Source organism: Natrix helvetica (assembly GCF_964273705.1).
Source record: "Natrix helvetica genome assembly, chromosome: Z".
In the NCBI taxonomy this organism is placed as follows: Eukaryota; Metazoa; Chordata; class Lepidosauria; order Squamata; family Natricidae; genus Natrix; species Natrix helvetica.
The window spans coordinates 36,374,265-36,399,323 of record NC_138554.1 but is presented as its reverse complement, the minus strand read 5'-3'; the positions used below and the strand labels follow the sequence as shown (position 1 = coordinate 36,399,323).

The 25,059-nt window shown below is 42.6% G+C and overlaps 1 protein-coding gene across 2 annotated transcripts in view; it reads left to right on the top strand.

Annotated features, from left to right (window-relative positions):
• The window catches only part of LOC309381373 (RNA binding protein fox-1 homolog 1-like), a 45,887-nt gene that overhangs the window by 5,275 nt on the left and 15,553 nt on the right, over window positions 1–25,059 (top strand). The window contains exons 1-2 of one of the 2 annotated variants that reach the window (XM_081932301.1): window positions 15,219–15,351; window positions 16,396–16,611. In XM_081932301.1, coding sequence (XP_081788427.1) covers window positions 16,432–16,611 — 180 coding nt within the window. In that variant the 5' untranslated portion in view covers window positions 15,219–15,351; window positions 16,396–16,431. Of the gene's footprint in view, window positions 1–15,218; window positions 15,352–16,395; window positions 16,612–25,059 lie in introns of those variants that run through there. The other variant, XM_081932300.1, reaches the window with a different exon arrangement.

The following is a 25,059-nucleotide window of genomic DNA, read 5'->3' as shown; positions in this document are numbered from 1 at the left end:
CGGCTTCGAGCAGCCATTTTTGAGTGGCAAACTCAAAACGCCCTCTGAACACAAAATGGCCATGCACGCTCCACCAACTCCGTATGACTCAGTCACTGAGCACTGGGACTCGTACATGCTACCGTTTGACTGTTTCCTCAAGGCAAACGGTCTCATGGGCCTTTCTGAAGGCTGCAAGAAGAACATGTTCATCGGATACTATGGCCGGGAAGTATTCGAGACGGCGAAAGACCTATCTGAGCCGACACTGCTACAATTAGTCGCCTGAGCCGTGCTTCAGCAGACGCTGAGGACCCACTATGCGCCCATTCTGTCCAAGCACGTTCGCTGGCATGAGTTTAACATCAGAAACCAGAAGGAAGGCGAGTCAATTAATAAGTATGTTGCAGCACTCCACAAGGACACAGTGTACTGCGAATTCCGAGATCTGGATGAGCTGATTCTGGACGGCATAATTTGCGGCGTATGGGACATTAACCTGCAGAGGAGGTTACTCGCTAAATCTAACCTCACTCTGCAGATCGCCTTGGATGAAGCCAGGGCATCCGAATCAGCTGTCAAATCTACTGAGACTCTGCAGCGCCAAAGTGCTCCACAAGATGTGCAAAAGAGTACATGTGTACATCGCAAGGCTGCAGAGCCCAAGAGCAAAGAAGGAGAAGATGACAGCTGCCGCATGCGCAGTATCCGCACGCAGCCGGCGTGCAAATTCAAACCGTGTCTCCCACCTTGCGCTAGCTGTGGAGGAGACCATGCCAGATCGGCTCGTTGTTTCCATGACACAACCTGCCAGCACTGCGAGAGAAAGGGACACATTGCTAAGGTGTGCTGGAGCGAAATCCCTGCACTGCCTGGCCACCTAGAACACACCAAACCACCAACAGAGGCCTAACCAAGGGGCCTGGCAGAAGCCACCACGGCACTCAGAGGGTGACAATAGAGTCACCTACCACACGTCAATCGGCGAAGTCCGCACCAAGTGGCCAAAAAAGCTGAAGGTCACAGTCCTCATCGAGGACTCTCCATGTGAGATGGAGAGCGACATAGGGTCATCGCTGACCATCATACCATGGTCTACCCTAAAGCAGGCTATCCCTCTTCTAAAGAAGCAGCATCTTCGCACCCCTGACATCTGCCTACATGATTACCAGGGAAACTGGGTCCCCATCGTGGGCCAAGGCACCTTTCAGGTGAAGTTCAAGTAGTTCAGCGGGAAACTCCCAATGACAGTGGTCAGCAGCAAACTGCAGAGCCTCCTAGGGCTAGATTGATTCCAAGCCCTGGCCATAGAGATAACCAGTATCAACGCTTTGAAACACAACGGCACTGAAGCCATCTTTAAGAAGTTCGAGGATGTCTTCAGCACCGGTCTGGATAAGTACTTGGGAACTCCAATTTCCTTTAGTTAGGACCCCAATGTAGCCCCAATAAGGCTAAAACCCAGGAGAGCGCCTTTTGCTCTCCATCCCAAAATTGACAGGGAAATTGACAAGCTTGTAGGCCAGGGAATCCTAGAGCTGGTCGATCATGCACGCTGGGAGACCCCTATAGTGACACCTGTCAAATCTGATGGGTCTGTCCGCATCTGCACAGACTACAAGTGCACAATAAATAAAGTGCTACAACAAAGCACCTACCCTGTACCCATTGTACAGCACTTCATTTATTCATTAGGCCCCGGAAAATTTTTCGCTAAATTGGACATGGCGCAGGCATACCAACAATTGCCTGGAGATAGCGCTACGGTGGAGGCCCAAACCATTGTGACGCACAGGGGTGCATTCAAATGTCACCGCCTGTAATTCGAAGTTAGTATCGCTCCTGGACTGTTCCAAAGCATCATGGAACGGTTTTTGCAGGGGATTCCAGGAGTTGTGCCCTATTTTGATGACATCTTGGCATCGGCTGCAAATGAGGCACAACTTTTAAAACGTGTATGAACAGTTTTGGCTCGAATTAGAGACAAAGGTCTCCGCCTCAAAAAAGAGAAATGCCAAATTAATGTGCCAAGGGTTGAATTCTTAGGGTACCTAATCAACGGCTCTGGGATTCACCCGACCACACAAAAAATCAAAGCAATTCAGGACGCCCCCACATCTCGCAATCAAACCGAGCTGCAGGCATTCCTCGGGCTCCTTAATTTCTACAGCGTCTTTCTTAAACAGAAAGCCACCATTGCTGAGCCCTTACATCGACTCCTGGCTATGAACATGAAGTGGTCCTGGGGCAGATCTGAGACTGCCGCATTTGCCATGGTAAAACAACTCCTGTCGGCAGACTCCTTCCTGGTACAGTACAGCCAGAACCTGCCATTGGTGCTGACCTGCGACGCTTCCCCATTAGGCATCAGCGATGTCCTCAGCCACCGCATGCCCAACAGAACTGAAGCCCCTATTGCATTTTACTCCAGGACCTTGTCTGCCGCAGAGTGGAACTACAGCCAGCTGGACCGTGAGGCTTTGTCTGCAGTGGCCGGAGTAAAGAGGTTCCATGAGTATCTATATGGCCGGGACTTCGAACTGGTTATGGACCACATGCCGTTGTTGGGCTTACTGGCTGGGGACCGACCTACCCCAGTGTCATTATCACCCCGCATGACCAGATGGATCATCTTCCTAGCTGCCTACTCCTACTGTCTCATATTGACCAGGCTCCACTTTGGGGCACGCTGATGCTCTCAGCCGCTGCCCGCTGCCTGAACTTCTCACTAATCCTACCCCTGAAACACCAGTCCTCCTCATTGACTGTCTTGAGACTGGGCCTGTCTCATCCAGTTATGTCACTCTGCAAAGGATTCCACCAACAAGCAAATTTTGAACTGTTCCGGTAGGAACAGAGGTTTAATCCTATTGGTCAAAGGGTCTGACAGCTCCCTATAAAAGGGCTGCTGTCAGACTCAACCTTCGCTGGATTGTTCTCACTTGTTGTACTTAATAAAGAGCTGTTGTTACTGTTAAGCCTGTGTGTGCCTATCCAATACCCAATCTAACAGTCTGTCCTTCTGAATCTTAGCAATCATGAAGAACAGCCTTCTTTCACATGGTTTCTAAACTATGGAATGCCTTCTCCTCTAGACTTTCTTGCTAGTGCCATAAAAATGTCTACCCATTTTTGTGGGATGTGGCCTCATGAGATTATCTTCAGCTTACCCCTGATCTAAACCTACCTTTAGTTTCAAGTTGTGTTCCTTCCTCTCCCAATATAGCTTCCTGTACAGACAATTTATTATGTTTTGGGGATAAGCTGGGATACGATGGTCCCAGAATGGAATCTGTTCTAGAAACTTTCTCTCCTCATTTGATTGTTGGATACTGCTGGCCTTCGTGATTTTAATTCTGTACAAGATGACTGAATATCTGTCTTTTTTTTTTTAACAAAGGAATATTAAACTGCCAGGAGATTAATAGGCCGGAAAGGACTCCATCTATTTGAGATATGTGTATGTATAAGCTGAGAGGTCATATAAGAAAGAAGGTAGTCTATGCATACGCACACAAATGTGGAATGGAAAAGGCTCTTTTCTTGACCAAAACATTTTCAGAGGGAAATTGGTTTCCTGAAGGAGAAAGAAAAATCCAGAGGCACAATTGCATTGAGAGTTTTCTGGGTCGAGCTTCACATTTTTGTATTTTAAATCAATTCTTTCAATTACTCAGACAAACCTTGGAAGCGATGGGCTGCTTGACGTGGGTGTATTGATTTTCTGTTTTTCTGAGAAGACTATCAATCTCCTGGGAGAAGCAGCACACTATAAATAATTAAAAATAAAGGCAAATAATAAAAAGGAATGGTTGAACCCCCGAGTGTGTTTGGTGGTTGATTTTTCAACCTGTGGGTGATACTTGGTGCAAGGGGACTCTCTATTAAATTATGAAAAGGCAACAAAACCATCCCTTCTTTTTGTTGAGATGCAAGAAAGTTTTTTAGGGGGGGGGAGCTCAATTTCAATTTATGTTGATATACTTTTCTCCTGAGTCAAGGATGAGAGAAAAACACAATTTTGCTTTCCTTCAGGACAGCAGTTTAAGATTCGACCTTCTCAGCTAGGCTTGAATGGAACAATTTTTAGGATAATTTATATAATATTCACATATTTTAATATGTATTAATTTTCCTGCTTTTATATTTTGAGGTTGGATATTTGTTGTGATTCCTGGAGTTATAACAACAACAAAATACCCCACAATGTTGTTAGCCTCCTTGAGCATGCTATTAATGAAAAAAGCAGGATGTGCTTTTAAAAGGATGTGATTAAAAAGCAAATCCACTTGAAATTTGACATAGACTTTGCTGTCAAGATGGACCTGTTGCTGCCACCACCCTGGTTAAAAACTTTAAAAAGTTATAAGTTTATTTCCAAAACCTCTCAAAAGAAAGATAGAGGCAAAGGTAGTTTAAGAGATTGCAAATAGTGTTTGTCCTTGGAACAATGGCAAATATGCAGTGGATATACAGTAGATGCTGATCATGGCCTAAAACATGTGTCCCCTGTTTGGTGCCCTCCAAATGTATTGAACTTCATTATCACAGTCAGCTTGTTGGTCTACATCTTCTTGTGCTAGTGTCTCAATCAAAGGAAACATAAAGCTTCTTGAAAAGATCTTCATCTTGAATAGATTCTTGCCAATAACTGGGCAGTTGCTTAGAATTGGCAACAATATCAAAATCATATATGAAAAGTCACAGATTTATCAACTGTGTGCCTGAAAGCTCGACTCTTAGTATTCAAAACAAAGCAAACACTCTGAGCACTAACAGTAAACTTATCTTTTTTAACTTTTGCAAGTTGTAGGAAAATCTCTTCCTAAGGGGAAAAAATTAACTAAATTAGTCCCATATAAAACATCCTGCTATGTAGGAAAAAGGTATCAAAACAGTATTTTCCCAGTCCATAATGGTGCAACAATCGTTTTTATGATACACTATTATTCCAATCATTAGAGTTTTGTGAAATACGATTGCATACTATATTTGACAAAAGATTTCAAGAGAAGTCCACTTAACAACTCCTACTACAGTTTCCTGCCAAAGACCCCTCATCAATCCTTCCCCCAAACCTCTGGAAGATTCCTTGATATAGGTTCTATTTACAAATATGTTTGCCTTCCCAACCCCCCTGCCCTTTTGAGCAGTGAGTGACAAGAAAGTGCTGTAGTCAAATAGAGCTATTTATAAGTGCTGAAAGTGGAGCCAACTATGATAAGAAAGAGTGTTGGGGGACTGGTTTTCAAACTACTTGGTGATACTGTTTGCAAGACAGAGATTTTGTCTTGATGGAGTAAGAGAAAGTACATCAATCTCTGAGCAAGTCATGGCTGGCAAATGTCATCCATATCTATATTCTCCCTTTGTTTCCCCATGGGATGGAGAAATACCTTTTTAGAAAACAGGTGTCATAAAGTACCCCTCCTATCAGACTAAGCTTCTCTTCAGCTGCTGTCTGTGTGAGAGTTTCTTGATTATACATAAACACACATACATTTAAGCAGATCAAATTGCTAATTCCAAAATGAAGGTGGATTTATAAGTGAAACTATTTTTATGGGTCAGATACTTGGTAGGTGGGCAGTAGTCTTCTAAAATAGAATTCCTGCTCAAAGTACACAGCAATCAGTGTGACATAGTATCTGCTTTGTTTATAATATGGTGCAGTTTGTAACTCTGACAAAGAAGGAAACACTTGTTTTGACAACAGTTGGCAACGTCAGCTGCTAAGCATTGGCCTTTAATCCAATAGACTAAAAGTCTGTAGAGATTCTCAGTGATCCAAGTCATGGTTGTCCCAAAGGTGCTTTTTCAGGAGGCAACAGGACGTTCTTGTTTTTTTCTCTGACAACATTTCGCTTCTCATCCAAAAAGCTTCTTCAGCTTTGACAGGATAGTGGGGAATAGAAAGATTTGTATTCCTTGCATTTATAAATACTTCCATTCCCCACTATCTTGTCAGAGCTGAATAAGCTTCTTGGATGAGAAGTGAAATGTCTTCAAAGAAAAAAGGTGTCTCCTGAAAAAGCACATTTGGGAGTTTAATAGACTGTTGGTCATTACGATTTCAAACCATCTTTTGTTTATTCCTGAGCAGACAAGGTAATTTTTCTCTTTTAAGAAATCAAGTCCTCCTTAATTACCATTTTTTAAAAGAAAGCAGAGATGTCTATGACCCTGTTGTCCCCACTTGACATTTTGTCCACTCTAGTCAATTTCACAACTAGACCTTATAAAACCAGCTTATAAAATAGAGAATTCTCTCAAATCTTGAAGTCATTATTTTCTCTGCCAATTTAAGTAGAAGAATCTTTCCCTAGCAGTGATCCGCTTCTAATGCTGCACAATATGTAGAAGGCTTAATTACACAAAAATCCCATTGTGAAAGCAACTAGGGAACAGAGTTTTGAGGGATAACAGCATGCAGACAGGTTGGGATGTGTACTGTGTGTTCAGTGCTTGAAACAGTTGTCACACTGACAGAGTAAAACACTCAAGTAGATCACTCAACACAGCTGTTTCTAGAGTTTATGGACTGAGTTTCCATATGCTCATTCAGACACTAGAGAAATTCAAATTAAAAGTGCTTATCTTGGTTTTCCATTTTTTTACCCCAGTAAGACTAGGATTTAGTGAGTATTCTCTGGATATTTGTAATGTGTTGCTAATATTTAAAAATTTCCCTAGAGCAAATGAGATTGCAGCTTCAAAAAAAAAGCAAAGCAAAGCAAAGCAATACTTGTGGTTTATCTTGTGCTGAAACTTACTTTCAGTTTCAAGTGTGCATCACTTGTAAATTAAGAATATTGATTATACTGAATATTAATCCGTTGCTTTCACAAAGTCTTTGTACATCTCTTGGCCAGTTTGAATTTTATGTCAGAATTTTTGTGTTTATAGTACTTATTACTTTCTATAGACTTAACATTATTATTACAGATTAAAAGAGGTTAAAAATGAAGCCATTTATTTCTCAAGCAGGGACATCTGCAGTGAGGGTTAAGAAAAGACAAGATGGCAGTTGGAACTATTCAAAGGAAGCCTCACTTCTTTTTGTGATGCACCCATCTTGATTTTGCTTACCTACCACTGTGGACACCCCTTTTCACAAATTATGCACTTTATGAAACACATGTGTGCACTGGTTACATTCCTATTCTCCTTACTATGATGTTAGGTTAATTAAATTGTAAAGTATTTGCCCAGGGTAGAAAATTTACAAACTTGTGCTTGCAAATTGATGTTTTCATATCATGATTTCTTTCTTCTTCTTTTTTGAGGAGAGAAGAGTTTTTAATTTAATTTTTTTTCTTGTGGGATAGAAAACTGGGACAGAAAGTAAATTCTGGCTAACATAGGTCAAAGGACAAATCTGGAAACAAAGTCAACTCCTGTGCTGCTGCAGTGACAGAAATAGATGAAGACTGAAGTGAAGGTGGAAAGTGGTACTTCTAAAGAGAGATATTATGAAGTGGGCCTGCTAAGCAGGCATGTGAGTCATTTACTAGAAACATACTGGTTTACTATTCTAAAACAACTTTCATCTTATCTTGTTTCATTTGCAAGTATTTTTCTAAAAAAATAGAATCAGGGCAGGAGCAGGGAATCAAAACAAGATGGTTGAATCAACTCTGTATCCAAAGCCTCCCCATTTAGTATGTGCATATTTATATCCTCATTTCTTTTGGTTTTGTTCCACTTTGAACACTGTGGAATAAAACCTGGATATAACACTGGATTATTCTGTAGAATAATTGTTTGATCCTATGAAATTACTAGAAGTGATGTGGCAGCTCAGTGGCTAAGACAGTGAGCTTGTCGATCAGAAAGGTTGATAGTTCGCTGATTCGAATCCCTAGCACCGGGTAACGGAGTGAGCTCCCATTACTTGTCCCAGTTTCTGTCAAACTAGCAGTTCGAAAGCATGTAAAATAATGCAAATAGAAAAATAGGGACCACCTTAGTTGGGAAGATAACAGCGTTCTGTGCGCCTTCAGCACTTAGTCATACCGGCCACATGACCATGGCGACGTCTTTGGACAGCACTGGCTCTTCGGCTCTGAAACGGAGATGAACACCGCTGTTGGATCTGGGCAACGAGAGAACAGACTGTGGACACGAAGTGACTTAACAGCTCTTTATTAGTAGTAGTAGTGATCCAGCTTGCTCTGTGGTCGGAGGGTTCCCCTTTTATAGGGATCGGGTACGCCCCTCGACCAATCAGAACGATACCTGTTTCCTGCTGTAGCAGCGGACCAGAGAGGAGACTTCCTCCGATATATGTTAATATCTAACACCCCTCCCCTCCTAGACGGAACGTTGCGGTTAGTAACATAGTCCTTTAGGTACGTTGGTGTTTGTCTTACTCGGGAGGAGCGTCGCAGTTCGGGTTGGTTAGAAGTAGTTGTAGGATCGGGTGCTTTCTCTGCTTCGCGTTCGGGGGGTTTCGTGCTTTCGTTGCTTGGGCGTTCCGGGGTTTGCTCGCTTACGTTGCTTGGGGTTTGCTCTGCTTCGTGCTCGGTCCCTTGTTCTGACCTGGGCTCGCAGGTGTCGTAGTTCTCTGCATTGGGGCTCTCGAGTGGCTGGCTTTGCAATGGCAGGTAGTTCTCGTTCTCTGTTCGTAGATCTGACTCGAGTGGCTGGCTTTGTAATGGCAGGTAGTTCTCGTTCTCTGTTCGTAGATCTGAGTGCGCCAGGCGACCCCGTAGTTGATCGATGTGCCTTTTCCAGTTCCGCCCATCTTCTAGTTCCAACAGATACGATCGTGGACCCGTGATGCCAATAACCTTTGCCGGCATCCACAATGTTCCCCCTGCATAGTTGTGGGCGTATACTGAATCCCCTATGCTAAAACTCCGAATTTTGCTTGTCGAGTCTGGGGGAGCTGTGGCAGAGTAATTTGGGTGAAGACGGTCCAGGTGAGACCGTAGACGGCGGCCCATGAGTAGTTCAGCGGGGCTCCTACCCGTTGTTGCGCTGGGGGTAATGTGTTGGATCAATAGGTAATGGTCAATGCGTGTTTGCCAATCACCTGGACCCATCCTAGCGAGGGCCTCTTTTGCGAATCGCACCATTCTCTCTGCCTGTCCATTTGATGCCGGATGGAATGGCGCGACGAGGGCGTGCCGAATTCCCTGACCTGCTAGATATGTCTCAAATTGCATGGCCGTGAACTGGGGCCCGTTATCGGAGACCAGGAGGTCGGGCAGGCCATGGGTGGCGAAAAGTTGCCATAGAACCTTAATGACTGCCTCTGCCGTGGTTGAAGTCATTAGGACTACTTCTAGCCATTTCGAGTATGCATCCACAACTATAAGGAAAGTCTGACCTTGGAATGGCCCTGCGAAGTCGATGTGTATTCGCGACCAGGGTGCTTTAGGCTTCTCCCATTCTGTGGCGGGCGCTTCCGGGGGTGCTGGTCTCGATTCCTGGCATGGGTCGCAAGTGGCCACCCATTCCTCTATTTCTTTGTCCATGTTTGGCCACCAAACGTAACTTCTTGCTAACGCCTTCATCCTAACAATCCCCGGATGACCAACATGTAAAGCATCTAATACATTCCTACGTAAAGCATACGGAATAACAACTCGATCCCCCCACAACAAACAACATTGTAACACTGAGAGTTCATCCCATTTTGACCAAAACACTTTGAATTCCGGGCCCACGTTTCCCTTCGGCCACCCCCTCCAAACCCAAGTTTGAACTTGCTTTATTAACTTGTCTTTAGAAGAAAACCTTGCAACATCGCAGGAAGAAACCGGTCCTGAGTCCAAGCAATCAATGAGCAGCACCGGTACTTCGGGAGTGGGGTCTGGCAAAAGGTCCGGTAGTGGGCAACGGCTGAGTGCGTCTGCGTGTCCTAGAGTGGAGCCCGGTCGATGAATTAACTTGTATGAGTACGCAGCCAGGAAAACAGTCCACCTGGTCATGCGTGGAGAAAGGGAGACTGGAGTGGGGCGGTTTCCCGCCAAAAGTCCCAACAGCGGTTTGTGATCTGTAATCAGTTCAAAATCGCGGCCGTAGAGGTATTCGTGGAAACGTTTTACTCCAGCTACAGCAGCTAGCGCTTCCCTGTCCATCTGGCTGTAATTCCTCTCAGCCGATGAAAGAGTCCTGGAGTAGAAGGCAATGGGTGCTTCGTTCCCATTTGGCATCCTGTGGCTGAGGACTGCGCCAACTCCAAAAGGTGATGCGTCGCAGGTCAATACCAGCGGTAGTGTCTGGCTGTATTGGACTAACAGCGAGTCAGTGGTGAGCAGGCGCTTTACTGCGGCGAAGGCTGCTGCTTCGGATCGTCCCCATCTCCATGTTGCGTTCCTCTGGAGTAGTCGATGTAATGGCTCAGCAACGGTCGCCTTCTGTCTCAGAAAAACGCTGTAGAAATTAAGTAGTCCGAGGAAGGCCTGCAGCTCGGTCTGATTACATGGTGTGGGGGCGTCCTGGATCGCCTTAATTTTCTTTGAAGTGGTGTGTATTCCCTGACCATCGATTCTATATCCCAGGAATTCTACGCTAGGCACGTTAATTTGGCATTTTTCCTTTTTAAGGCGGAGACCCTTCTCTCTGATTCTGGCCAAAACAGTTCTGACCCTTTTATTTAATTGCTCCTCGTTTGCAGCGGACACCAAGATGTCGTCGAAATACAGGACGACTCCCGGTATCCCTTGCAAAAGTCGTTCCATGACGCTCTGGAACAATCCTGGAGCAATGCTCACGCCGAATTGTAGCCGGTTGCATTTGAATGCTCCTCTATGCGTCACTATAGTTTGGGCCTCCGCTGTGGCGCTATCCACGGGCAATTGCTGGTAAGCTTGTGCCATGTCTAACTTTGCAAATATCTTTCCTGGCCCCAATGAGTGCAATAAGTGCTGTACTACTGGCACAGGATATGCGCTTTGTTGTAGCGCGACATTAATTGTGCATTTATAGTCCGCACAGATGCGGACTGACCCGTCTGGCTTAACTGGGGTCACAATGGGAGTTTCCCAGCGCGCGTGATCCACCGGCTCAAGGATTCCTTGCTCCACTAGCTTATCTATTTCCTTATCTATTTTTGGGTGGAGTGCAAAAGGCACTCATCTCGGTTTAAGTCGGATTGGCGCCACTTTGGGGTCTAAGTTGAATGAGATTGGTTTACCCACATACTTACCAAGACCGGGGCTGAACACATCCTCGAACTCCTTAAAGATCTGCTCAGCGCTGCTGTTCTCCACGGTGTTGATTCTGGTGACTTCTAGCCCCAAGGCTTCAAACCAATCTAGTCCTAGAAGGTTCTGTAATGGTGCGGTGGCGATGGTCACGGGCAGCTGGGCTATGATGTCCTTGAAACCGATCTGGAATGTGCCTTGGCCCACGATGGGGACTTGGTTCCCCTGGTAGTCCCGAAGCAGGATGTCGGGGACGCGTAGTTGGCTCTTTTTGAGGCTAGGGATAGCCTGTTTCATGGATGCCCATGAAATGATCGTCAGACGATCCTGTGTCAACTTCTATCTCGCAAGGTGAGCCCTCCAAGAGGACTGTGACTTTCAGCTTTTTAGGCCGCTTGGTGCGGACCTGACTTATTGTGGTGAGATACGTTCGCAACTCCTCTCTCTGGGTCAACTCTATCTCCGCATTTGTATCCTGAAGATACTCTCGTTGAGCATCTTGGTAGAACGCTCTCTCAGCTCTTTGCAAGTAATCTCTCTGGGAATATGCTCGCTCAGCTCTTTGGGGATTTTCTCTCTGGGTAAACACTTGTGGATTTCTCTCTGGGCGCCCTTTTTGATTTCGCCAAGCCCCTGGGTTGGGCTTCTGTTGGTGGTACATGGGTGGCTGCCGTGAGGCAGGGACTTTGCTCCGGCACACTCGTGCGATGTGCCCAAGTTTGTGCGAACAAACAACGTTCCTGAACCGACAGGTAGACCGGGGGTGATTCCCTCCGCAGCTTGCGCAGGGCGGCAAACCGGATCCGGGTCTCCCCCCAGGTCTCACGTGACTGCTCCGCATCAGGTGACTTTCCTCGAGCTCGGGATCCTCGAAATCTGGAATGGTGTCCTCGTAGTGGACTCTGGTGTGTCTTGGCGCTGGCTGGCCTGTGTTGAACCCGCGTCGAATTGTCTCCGCTGATCTGTCTGCTGCTTCTGAAGCTCTTGCCTCGTCGAGTACAATCTGTAGGCTTAAATTGGTTTTGGCTAACAGCCGTTTTTGTAGGGAAATGTCTCTCAGCCCGCTAACGAGTCGATCCATAATCTGCTCATCCAGGTCTCTGAATGCACAGTGTGTGGCTGCTTTTCATAGAGCTGCAACGTACTGGTTGATAGATTCTCCCGCCTTCTGGTTCCTCGTGTTGAATGCTTGGCGGCAAACATGGCGGGAAGGTTTTGGCACGTAATGAGTCTGTAGAGCCTGTTGCAACGCCGTCCATGATACTGCCTGTATTGGAGTAGGCGCGGTGAGGTCTCTGGCCGTGTTGAAGACTTCTTTTCCGCAGTAGCCGAGGAAGATGTTTTTCTTCCGGGCGTCGGTGATCCCCGTGTATTCGTTCGCTTCGAGAAAACACTCGAAACGAATCATGAAGGCTTCCCATTCGTCGTTCGCTGGGTCGAATGGAGCGGGGGGAGTGTGCATCGCCATCTTCTCTCGTTTGAATTTGCCGTGCTGTGGTGGCCTGAGATGGCTGCCGGAATTTCTGCCGAATTCCTAGGCTGGATCAAATCCGGAGATTCTGGAGGTAGCGTTCTTCGTCCTATCTGTCTCTCAATCCCATCCTCGTCGCCAATGTTGGATCTGGGCAACGAGAGAACAGACTGCGGACACGAAGTGACTTAACAGCTCTTTATTAGTAGTAGTAATGATCCAGCTTGCTCTGTGGTCGGAGGGTTCCCCTTTTATAGGGATCGGGTACGCCCCTCGACCAATCAGAACGATACCTGTTTCCCGCTGTAGCAGCGGACCAGAGAGGAGACTTCCTCCGATATATGTTAATATCTAACAACCGCCCTCTAGAGTTAGGAACAACTAGCACATATTTGTGACCTTTACCTTTATAAAATTACTACGTTCAAAAAATTAACAATACTTATTTATATGTTATTAATACCAAAACAACAATGAATTTTCTTTCAGGCAGTATCAATTAATGATTGAGCTCATGCAATATTTAAATCAAAGTTTACCTATGATTTCATTTAAGTGACAGTTGGCTAATTTGCAGTGTCATACATGGTGCAAAATTATAAATCTTTACTTATAAATCTTAATATCTGGATTCACGCATCACAGTAAATTATACGACCCGATTACAAGTTTACACTTGCTGGTCTCTGTCTTTGATTCTGGAGGCCAAGTTAATACATACCTAATTACCTATGAAACTAGTGAAAATGGAACTTATTTGTAGAGGTTTTTGGGGGAGGATGATGGATGAGTATCATCTGAGCTACTGTTCCATTAGTCTAAGTTTTATTTAATGTTTTATTGTTGTATACTGTGTGGAATCTGTGTAGTTTACAGCGGTATATTCATTAAATGACTAAATAATTAAATAAATATTCACACAAGTTGCTAAGACATCAGTTGTGTTTTGCTAAACACAGTGACTGAACTCACATAATAACTCTTTCTGCATCTGTTTAATAAAATCTGATTGGTCTTACTTTTGTAAACTTGTATGTGCAACCATGTGTGTTTGTACATATCGATGCACAGTGTAGTTTTCGGGGAACAAGTGAGATTTCACAAATAGAATAATTCTTTGAAGGGGTAAGGAGACAAAGACTATTACCCATGTCCTATTCTCACAATTCACCTAAGTAAATTAGGAAGTGGAGGTTACAAACTTGTAAATAAAGAAATAATACCATAAATCAACTTAGTCAATTAACCATGATATGTTTACATTTAACCCCAAATCAACATTGTAAAGATTAGGGAAAAATTAAAAACTTTATTCCTGCCATCTATTTTTCTTATAGGAACACATTTCTTCTTAGCATTCAATTATGTCAACCCAGGACACAGAAAACAACTAGACTTTTAATTTCTTTATACTCTTCTTGTATCTATCTACCCAATCTGTTTCTATTTTTTACAAAAAAAAAATCTGTAAGTGGACTCTGAAAAATCAACTTCAATATGGTACAGCAATTTTTAATTAATTACTTTTATTCTTATCAGTCCTCTTCAAGCATACATCTTTGTAAAATCTACTTGGTTGCCACAGCCTGAAATTTAGGCTGTATGTGGTCGCATGTATTAATGCCAATATGAGCTCTTGAAATTGTTGGAGCACTGAACAAGGTATACCTCAGCATCAACCCTTAAAATCCTGGATGCTATATGAGATGACCATATAATACTGAAAAGAAATGGAATTTTAATAGTCAAAGTACTACAGTGTGCAGCCCTACTTAAAATAATTCATGTAACTATGCCATGATGCTAGTTCCCTGTACAGGTAGTTCTCAACTTATGACCAGATGATTAATAATCATTCAAAGTTATGATGGATTCCTGAAAAACTACTTATGACCCGGTTTCAAAGTTCTGACATTATCACCCTGCAATCAATATGACCATATATATATATATATATATATATTTGGTGGTGCTCATCATTTATGATTGTTTGCAGCCACCCTATACAATGGATTTGCTTAAAAACCACTGTTCACTTAACAGCACCACAAAAACGATCCTAAAATTGGATCTGGTCATAGGGTGACCCGTTTTACAACTGTCATGACTTATGACTAATTGCCAGGTCCAGTTATGGTGGGATCTGCTGAACAAAAAACCCAGCAGCCACTGGATTAACTACTGTAGTCTTTTTGCCTTGGGCAAAACAATTTGGCCTGCTTTTGTTTGAGACACCAATTCACCTCCTAAGAATCCCTCAGTTTTGCATTTTTCCAACTCCAGCTCCGATTAATCCCCACGCCTGCCTTTGGACAGGTGGGACAGGTGCTAAGCCACCGTAGGACAAATTGCAAATTCCAATGAAAAAATATGCAGCTGTCGGCGGCCGCCTAAATCAGATCTGGGTGTTTTTTTAAAAAAAAAATCTTTCCATTCCCCCCCCCCCCTCCCACCGCTTTTTTTTTCAAACAGCTGAAAGACAAAAGAGTCGCTTCAGCAGCTCCAAAGAAGAGCAGAGAAAACGTGGGCGGGAGAGCTGATAAGACAGCAGCCAATCCGAGAAGCCGTGTGTGCTGAGGTTCATGCTCATTGGCTGCGGGGAAGACACAAGGGATGCCTTTATAGTCGTGGGGCATGGGCCGAGGAAGGGACGTCTGCATGGGTGGGTGTTTCTCCCCAAGCATCCTTCCTTGCGTAGCAGCGATTCGCAGCAGAGGTGGCAAGGGATGGGGCCTGTTGGTGTAGGTGGGTGAAATACTAAAAACTTTTCCGAATTTTCCCTCTGCCTAGGTTTTGGAAGCTGGGACCCTTGGGTCTTCTCGTGGGGGAGGGAATAGAAGGGAAAGCAATTTATCGCGGGGGTTGCAAAACTAAGGGGAGAAGGGAATCGTGCATTAGGTAGGGATCTTTCTACTCTATTTCACAGGCGTCCTAGTTATACAACCAGATGCTTGTTATATCGTGAGAATTAGAATGAATTTAGGGCTTTTTTCATTACTGAGGGTAAGGGCATTTTATTTCACTTGCCACTTTTATAGTCAAATAAGGATTTGAATGTGCATGTACAGTAGTTTGTGTGAATTGTTTGGATATATTCTCTGGGTATACATACATTCAGACCTTGGAATTCTATACTATACTTCACTATTATATTTGATGTATGGCTAATGTTACCCTTATCTCTTCAGCTCTCCAATTATTGTTTTTCTTACAAATCTAAAAAATAAAGTTGTAGGAGAGAACAGAGTTGATTTTGAAGGAATTCAAGATTTTTAGGTAAACAACTATTGAGCAGTGGGAAGGAAGAAGGGTAAGAAAGAAAGTCAACTCTGCCTTAATTCTCTTTTATATCAGTCAGGCTTTCAAGATTCTGCTATTATATCCTATAATAATAGTATTGGTGTCTTTCTCAACTTGCCTTCTCTTGAAGGGCTAACAATAGGGTTTCCAAACTGGTTGCTTTTCCCAATGCATCAGGAAATTCAGCTTCACACACAGTCAAATGTGTACACAAAAATTAAAGTTTCCAGGATCTTTGAAAATAGAGGGAAGATCCTTGTCATAATATTCCTTAGAAAAAACTTGAACCTCTGGAGAGGCAAAAAAAAATATTTGAAAGGAAGAGGTGGTTTTTAGGGTTCTCTTTTAATGTAGTTGATGTTTAGTGGATATGGGGATTTTGTATTTTATTCTCAAGAGTCTGCTTCAGAAAATGAATCCTTTGCTTCTCTTGACTCACAGGTTGGGCAGCGGTCACCTTTATTTTCTTCTGACTTTTACCTCCTGCAGGGTAGTCCAGATGCTACAGTACCACCTACTGATGCCATGACACAGACGTTTCCAGCCCAGTATCCACCGCCCCAGGCCCGACTCCCCCCACAATACCATCTTCACACCACCCCATCTGAGTACCCATCCCCAACTGCCCTGGATCACAGCCTGCGCATCTTCCCTGAGCAGAGCACAACTGCATCGGATCCTCTACCATTGCCTCCACCTCCTGCCGTAAGTGGAGGGTTATCTAGCCCACATGAACAAAATGCCAAGGCAGGGGTAATCTGGGGTAATTGTGGAAGTCAGCAATAGGTCTTAACCTGCATAATAACTGGGATAATTTCTTAGATATTCCTCAATAACATTCTGCTATTAGAACAGGTTCTGACATTCTCTCTGGCAGAGAAAACAAGACAAGCTATAAAGGGTGTTAGTTGGATTGCATTTCATTTCCATCACATCCTCTTCCTGCATCTCTGTATTTGAACCCTGATGTGTTGTATTTTCCTGTTATCTATTTGTTAACTATCCAGCTATCAAAATTCTCTGCTGCTTCGTGAAAGGGATAGCATCATTCACAGTGGCATGTTGGGTTTTCTGAAAGGTAAGGGTCATTTAAAGAGTGGATTAAAGTTTCCCCATACCCAAGATTTGGCGTACAAGACTTTGCTTCCTGGAATGCTTGGGGCTTCCTTAGATGCCCCAGCTATTTGGATTTCCAAGTCTGAATGAAAGTGCCTGAAGCAGTGGAGAAGAACCAATGCTGACCATGGCAAAAACTCAACCCCAAGCAACTACCCTCATTTCTAGGGGTGGGGGACAGGGGTACGACAACAACTGGAGATGAACAGAAGTGTCAAAAGATACATCTTTAGAGCCAGAAAACATTTGACTTACCCTTTTCATTTTTTAGAAATGTGGAATAACTATTACATATCTGTGAGCTTTTGATGCATGTGCTGAGTCTTATTGCAGTAATATAGTTAATAGTAGTGGTCAGGCTGTCCTTTAGATTTAGGTACATTTCGGTCAATTCTATCACCAACTCCTCTGGGATCATGCACATTTCCTTTTCCTTTCCTTCATATCTGCCAATTCCAGGGAATTGCTCTTTTCCCAAGGATTGATTTATTAATTTTGTACCCATCCTTTCATTCTGGAGCTCAAGGTGGCATGCATAATATTCCCTCCTTCTACTTTTCACACCACAGCAATCCTGGGGTGTGTGTGAGAGAGGACACACACACACACACACACACACTTCCACAGAGTAATCCACTATATTATCTTAGTTGAGACTAGGCAAAAACCTGGATGTCTGTTCCCTAATACCTTCATTGCCACACCCATTTGCTGGCTTGAGCATTTTCCTTGGACACAGATTCTTCCTGGCTGTCCATCAGCTTCCTCTGTTCCCCTTCCATTCAAGCAAACTTTATCTTCTCTTATCCTAATCCCTATACATCTAAACCTAATCTAAAACAGGATAAATTATTCAGGGCCTTGAATTTATTGTGGATTTTGGAATGTTGAAAAGATGTCTCTTATTGAGCATCTGTAAATGGTTATTTACTTTCTGTAGAATATCTAGTAATTCACTCTCCATACATGCTTGTGAAGTTTAAGATGCAAAGTCACAAGACATAATACATTGTATGGAACAAATTTACTGAGTTGTTAGATCATCAGTTCCTTATACAGCTCAAACCTTCACTTTTTTTCTTTTCATATTTCTTTTGTATGATTTGTATTGACACTTTTTAAAAACAGATAAAAGCTAATATGTAAAGGAAAAAGGAAAAGGCCAAGAAAAAGCAAAAAGTTGAAGAAAAGAAAAAGGTTGAAAAATGGAGGGGAAAAAATACAAAGAAGTGACTTTTGCTATTCTTCACTATAGTTAGAAGTACAAGTATATTTTAATTATATTTTTGAAGTTATATCACAATATTCTTTCTATAATCTATCCTGTCTAATCAAAACCATGAGCCACAAATTCATTCTCCCCTCCCCTATTTTTACACCAAAAGTCTATAAGAGGCTTCCAATCAATTCTTAGTTCTCTTTCCTACTCTAATAAAAGCTAGTCCCTGCCCTCCAAAATCCATTTCTGGTCCTTTCTGTTCCATTTTTTTTAAAACTGCGAACTTGACTGTATTTACTGCTTCTCTACTCCCTACTCTCAACATGCAAGGGCTTCACTCGTTATTGTTTGTTCTCATTCAGGGCTGCCTTGTAGATAACAAATGGCAAACTACTTAGTAGTTGACAAAAACAAATTTATTTTTGCCGTGAGGGCTGTTTGTTTTAACGCAGTTTAGTTCCCCCCTTTAATATTCCCAAAAAGAAACCGAAAGGGATTGCTAGCTTAAGGCCTGAAGTAAGGTTGATTTCTTTGGGACTGAGAAGGAGATATTATTTAAAATACTACAAGCAGATGAAGGCTAATACATCCTTGATTTTGTCAACTACTTTCTATCTAGAGCCCATCATCCTACCCACCTACACTTCCTTTCTAATGCTTCTGTTATTTGTGGAATTATGGTCATAGGAGCCTAAATACTTTAGATCTCTTATCACTTCCATTCCTCCTAAGCCATGGTTGAAGAGTGTCCGGAATTCCATAGTGCACCAGTTTCTTCCAACCTTACATCATAGAATGTTTGGATGCTTCTCTGTACTCAAACAGGAACATTGATTCATTGCCCTCCTACTTCGTGCATACCAGAGTTCTAGAAAGAAGAGAAAAAGTATCAAATTTGGTATATGGGGAGCTACAGTGTGCAGCCCCTAATGTATGTCTGCTTAATCCTGACTGTCTTGACAGTGTTTTTTTCCATCAACTTTGCTGACAGCTACAGAATTTGCCTGAGACATTTTGCTATCTGTATCAATATTCTGTTTTTCCCCCTGGAATGGCTCAAATAGTTAAATCCCAGCAGGAAGTTCCACAGTCACCATGAGTTGAGTCTGTTTGCTTTTTGACTGTGTTAGTAGAGGCATTACTTCCAGCAGTTTTCAGAATATATTTGTTCTCTGTAAATAAGCTGCAAGACTCTTTTGTTCTCTAGAGAAGCATTATGCTTTGATGTTGATGCATGATAAAATCTAGCCTGCAGCTTTTGCTGGACTCTCTCACATTTCTATGACATACCTACCACTCGGTTGCTGGCAATTTTCAGTGCTGAATCCCACATGTCTTTTTAATATATATTGAATACAGTGCTGAAAACTTTGCAACCATAGGTGATCCCTTAAGGGCAATTAGATAATTTATTGTAATTAATAAGCAGGACAAACCAATCCAGATATATTCCAAACTTCTGCTAGAGAGACAAGCTCAGTGAGGCAACCTTGTACTTTCCAGATACTTTAGCAGTGTGGATATTATAGTCTATCTGAAGAGTAACAGATTCCCTCCCTTCTCCCTCAATCTATTGGCCAGTTGGCAACCCAACTACTTAGAAATCCTCTAGTGTTTTGGCTACATCTTGAGTTTTGTGAGCACTACGTCTGCTGAATGGTTTCCCCCCAGCAAGGCTTGGTCATAAGGCCTTTCACAAACCAAAAAACTAGAGACATATGGAAACCCAGATCCTCGTCATTACAGTAAGAGTCACATAGCTGTTGAAAACTATTTGGGCCAACAGTTGAGCAGTGAAGTTAAATATTGGTTTAAATAGTGGCTTTTTAAATAGGGTCAAAGCCTGTTTGCCAAAACTTTATGGTACTTAATGCATAATCTACTTGTGAAGAATTTGTGAAGGCTAATAACACAGAGAGCATACAAAACATACAAACATACCTATACAAAGGTATCTTTCTTTATAAAGGACTAAGGGTAATTATATTAATTTAAACAGAGCTTTGAAAACAGGTATCCTTTCCTGATTGCCTGAGGTAGCCTTATTTATTGTTTGTGACCAGAGAAATGTCCACTGATGAATAATTCAATATTTGGTCAATTTCAGGTTTTTCTTTACTGCCAATACTATCCTGAGAGATAGTATTGGTGATACATATAACAAATGTATCAGAGGAATAAAATTGAGGGCTATGTACAGTGCTAGAAATTCTTGTGTGTGGCCTTACCAAATACATTCAAACTGAAAGTGGCCAAAGCAGGGAATAATAACTGGAGAGTAAGAATATTGATTGCTTATTTAATTAAATATTAGAAAAGAAATATAGTAAACTCTTGGTCTTGTTACTGGGGGCGGGGGTTGGGTTATTGACTGTTAAGGCCAAATACTATTTTTGGCCTGAAAAAAATGAACAGTTTGAAGTATAAAGATCAGGCAATTATCTTTCAAAGGGGCAGAATGGAAAGGTTTCAAATCCAAAGCCTTGGATCCTAACCTGCAAGTATCTTGGGGTAGGAAAGTAGCTTAGAGTAAAGTAGGAAACTTGAAATTCTTGGTCCAAAGAATCCAATAATTTCTCATTTGGGTGCATCCTGAAATCTCTCCTTAGTTTCCCTTCTCACAAGGCCACAGAATCCTTCTCCCTCCTCTCTAATCCAGCAGTTGAGGCAGTGGCTTTGATGGTGACCATATTGGGTAATAACGCCTTTCTCCGGCCAACAGCTGCACCCGTATCAGATTCCCTGCTCTATCTCTTTCACCTCCTCCCCCTGCCCCAAATCTTTCACCATCTTCACCAGCAGCTGTTTATCTCCACATGGACAAGTGGCACATAGCCGACAGCCTCATTTCAAGGACAACACGTCCTCTGATGAATTGTAAGCAGAGATGGCCAGAGACTGTTTCATGCCCAAGACAGGAAGTTCAAACAACATTTGTCACCTCTCCCAGGTGACAAAATACTAATAAATAAATGAACATAATGGAGCTTTTTCAAAAATATCCCAGCATCTATCTCCTGAAGCAAGGCTAAAATAATACCTACCAGTCATCTTTTAGATAGATGGGCAGCATAAACATTTACCGGTAATAAATGAATACATTTAATAAATTAATTACCATTTTGCAAAATGTAGAGTTGACTCAAGCATATTTGTGATGTTTTACAATAGGATGGAAATTAAGCTGGCATTTGTTTCTATTTTTGCCATCATTTCGTGGCCAGGGAGAGAGATTCAGTCCCAAATGCCAAATCACTTTCCTGACAACTGGGTAGAGAGCACCATTTTGCTCAGACAGTTAAAAATCTTGACTGGTCCTGAAGCAAGTTGCCTTAGGGGGCAGGCCCAAAGCTTCTTTGCTATGCAAGCCTCTTTCACATACTCTAATTTACTTTCTGCCCTTCTAGATTAATATCCAAACTAATTGGGTTGCCAACTGCCCAGAGGAAAAGAAATGAGAGGGGGGATTCAAATCACTTCTCCTTTTCTTGTGCTTCTAACAGTAGTACATAAGTTCTAGAAATTAGCAGGACAAATTTTTTCATAGCCATATAATCACAAGCTATAATTCACATTATTTTTAAAGATAACTGCAGGGACTTTTTCAAAATTGGCAACCCTGATTATCAATTCAGCACCTGGCTCTTGTACATCCAGACAATTTCTGATTTTTGTTTTTCTTTCACTGAGTAAATGCCAAAATACCTCAAGGGAGATTGAGCTTTGATCCTGCTGGGCCATATGCTTGCAACTCCTCTTTTTACTTTCACCTCCTAGCTTCTGCAAGATGATGTTCCTGGGATTAGACTCTGTGTGCCCCCCCCCCCCCCACCCTCACCCTAGATACTGCTGAATCATGCTGTATTTGGGGGGAGGGTGATGTGCTTGGAAATTTAACACAGCAGCATTTAAAAACCCATGGTCGACTATCCCTTCTGTTAAAGGTGTACTTATTATAGATAAATATGACTCTTTGTCCATTCCCCACCCCCAACTATTTTGAATGTCAATTATGTCTCGAATGCTTAATGTATGTTGAATGTGTTAGCTGGACTGGCAGCAGTCCTGTCTGTTTTTCCCCTCTATATATGAGTTTTATAGTCTTTTTTGTTTTGTTTTTAGCATATCATATGCTTTAGTTACTGATACATCCTTTATGCACTTTTCTTGGTGGACCAAATAGAGGGTGTTGTTGTAACTCACCTGTGTGTTTTCTTTTTTCTTCATGGAACACAAGAGCTGCTCCTAGCTTGTAGCAAAGCTGTCCTTGCAATGACTCCTTGTGTCTTTCCTGGACTAGGGCCTTTTCCGAAGTGCTAATGGCAACGTGTGTGGACCTCCTGCCGAGCTCAGGTTTTCTTCCAGGCATCTTGGACTCCATCACATTTCTTTGGCTCTAGTCTCATTAATACATGAATAGTTAACCTACTCACTGCGCAACTGCACCTGCCTGTCTTCTCAGCCTGACACTTGAAATCCCCTCCCCCATCCCACCACTCCCTCTGCATTTTATCCTCCCAACAAATGTTGGGCCCCATTGGAAAGAATTTAATCCTTGTTGAACTTGTCTTTGTAAGCAGGACTTTGTAGCTTTGGGGGATCCTTCTGGCTACCTGGAGGTGGGTGTGATGATGGGAACTAATGTGGTATATTGCCCTTGGGATGAGTAGAGGAATGAGGGCACAGGGGAAGATTTGGTGGGCTGAGGGGGATGGCTACTGCTTGGAGGGGTTGTCTGCATATGGGAGTGGCTAGAATTGTGTGTCCGTGTGCTTTAATAGTAACACTACAGGGGTTGTGTGCTAAGACGAGCAGAATCACTGTCCTGTTCCCGAGTCTGTAAGCATGTTCACAGAGGGTTTTGTACATTGGTTAGAGCTCAAAAATAAAAGGGAGAACTATAGAAAAGGAATATTGATCTGAGCCTGATTCCCTCCCAGTTCATAAGTGAAATTGAGTTCACCCAGTCTCTGGGCAAGGAAAATTAGTTCAAGAGCCATGTTTCTGAATGGAAATTCAGGAAAAAAAGGTTGGAGAAGACTTACTTCATTGCTATGCTTCAGCTCAAAGTTACTACCTCCCACAGCAGCTTTTCATCTTTAAAAGGTGGGAAACATTACTTTTGTGTGCTGTGCAATTTGTAGTTTGGTACTGAATAAAACACAGGTTCCGATTCATATTGAGCCCTTCTGTTTTCGGAAAAATAAATCGCAGCCTTCAGAATTTGAAAATTAAAGAAAATGTCGAGAAGGGAGATGCTATATTTTTCCAGCCTAAGGGCATAATCAAATGCAAATTAAAAATGCATAACACATATTAAATTAGTTCAGCTGAATAATGTATGTTCCAGATAGTTTGACTTAAAATAGACTTGGTTTGTATAGACAGCAGATTTCTAGAGCAGCAAAACTATTTCTGGCTTGTATCATTTTAGATGGCAGGAAGAGCTCATATAACTAAGCACTCAGCTTCTTATAAAATAGTTCCTACGCTTAGATATTACGGAAAATGTTAATCCTACCTTTTGCTACATGCTAGTGTTCTTCAATGGAAGGGTACGCCAAACACAGTTCTCTCAGTGTATTTGGCTGTTCAAAAGAATTAAAGTACTTCGCACTAGGGGCTAATTTAATTCCCTACAAACTGGTAGATGGCATTACAAGCATGTAGGTAAGCATTCAGAGATCCTTCTGCTTTGAACTCTCAATGCACTTTCTATCCTATACATACCATGCACAGTATCTCTCCATTCATAAACAGTTAGCCTTGTTTTGCAATTAATCTCTCATGCTGTAGCCATTGCTAACTGATCATATGACTACTGCTTTAAATAAACTAGTCTGGTTTGTGCATTATGTTTTGCTCAAAGGGGAACTTGTTTGCTCCTATAATGGTAGCCATCAGGACATTTGAAAAATAGTTTATTCCTTTAGCATGATGTGAATCCAACCAATTGTGTTTATCTAGGTCTGTGTTTGAAGTTGTATGTACCCCACAAGTCCTTTTTGTACATGCCTGCTATTTTTCTGGTAGGTGCATCCATAGATGATCATGCATGCCCTTTATAGGCCACGCCCTCTCCTGGCTAATTTATGGCAGGAGTTTTGAAGACAAGTTCAACTTCCTCCCCACCCCTGGCCAGATTAATTCCTCTTCTGGCTCTTCTCTTCTTCCCCCAATCCTTCAGCACTTCGGACATTGCAACACATAGGCTGTGCACATTTGGTCTGCTCTCAGAATGCTGCATCGTGGAAGTTGCATTGTGGAATAAGAAGGGCCATCTGCATGGAGAAGAAAGAGATGTGGGTTTGGGGTGGTTCTCTGCCACTGGGCCCTCTGGTCTTCTCCACAACATTCTCATAAATTACATCCTCTCAATCAGTCATGCTTCTCTCCACTAACAGTTTTCTGTGTGCTGCCATGTGTCCGTCCTGTTCGCTAACCCAAGACAGAACGTTTGCTGGTGCATTGAAATATGTTCTCGGTGAATTCTTTTTTTGGATGCGTGGGTGGCGAAGGTTGGAAAGAATTAAGCACCATTCCCTTTAAAGGGAAATAATGGCTTTTATATTGAAATTGGGATTTGCAGCACACAAGGAACAACTCTGGATTTCTCAGATCTCAAGAGACATTATTGTTAGGTAAAATTAATGTGCAGTCATATAAATAGATGAGGAAACTCTTAGTATGACCCCTTCGTATGACCCCTTCATGAAGTTAGCAATTCTACGGATGGTTTTTAAAGAGCAAAAATAGGCCTAAGAACCTAAAGTGATGGGAATGTTGTAATACTTTGTTCCTTTAATACAGTTCTTCCC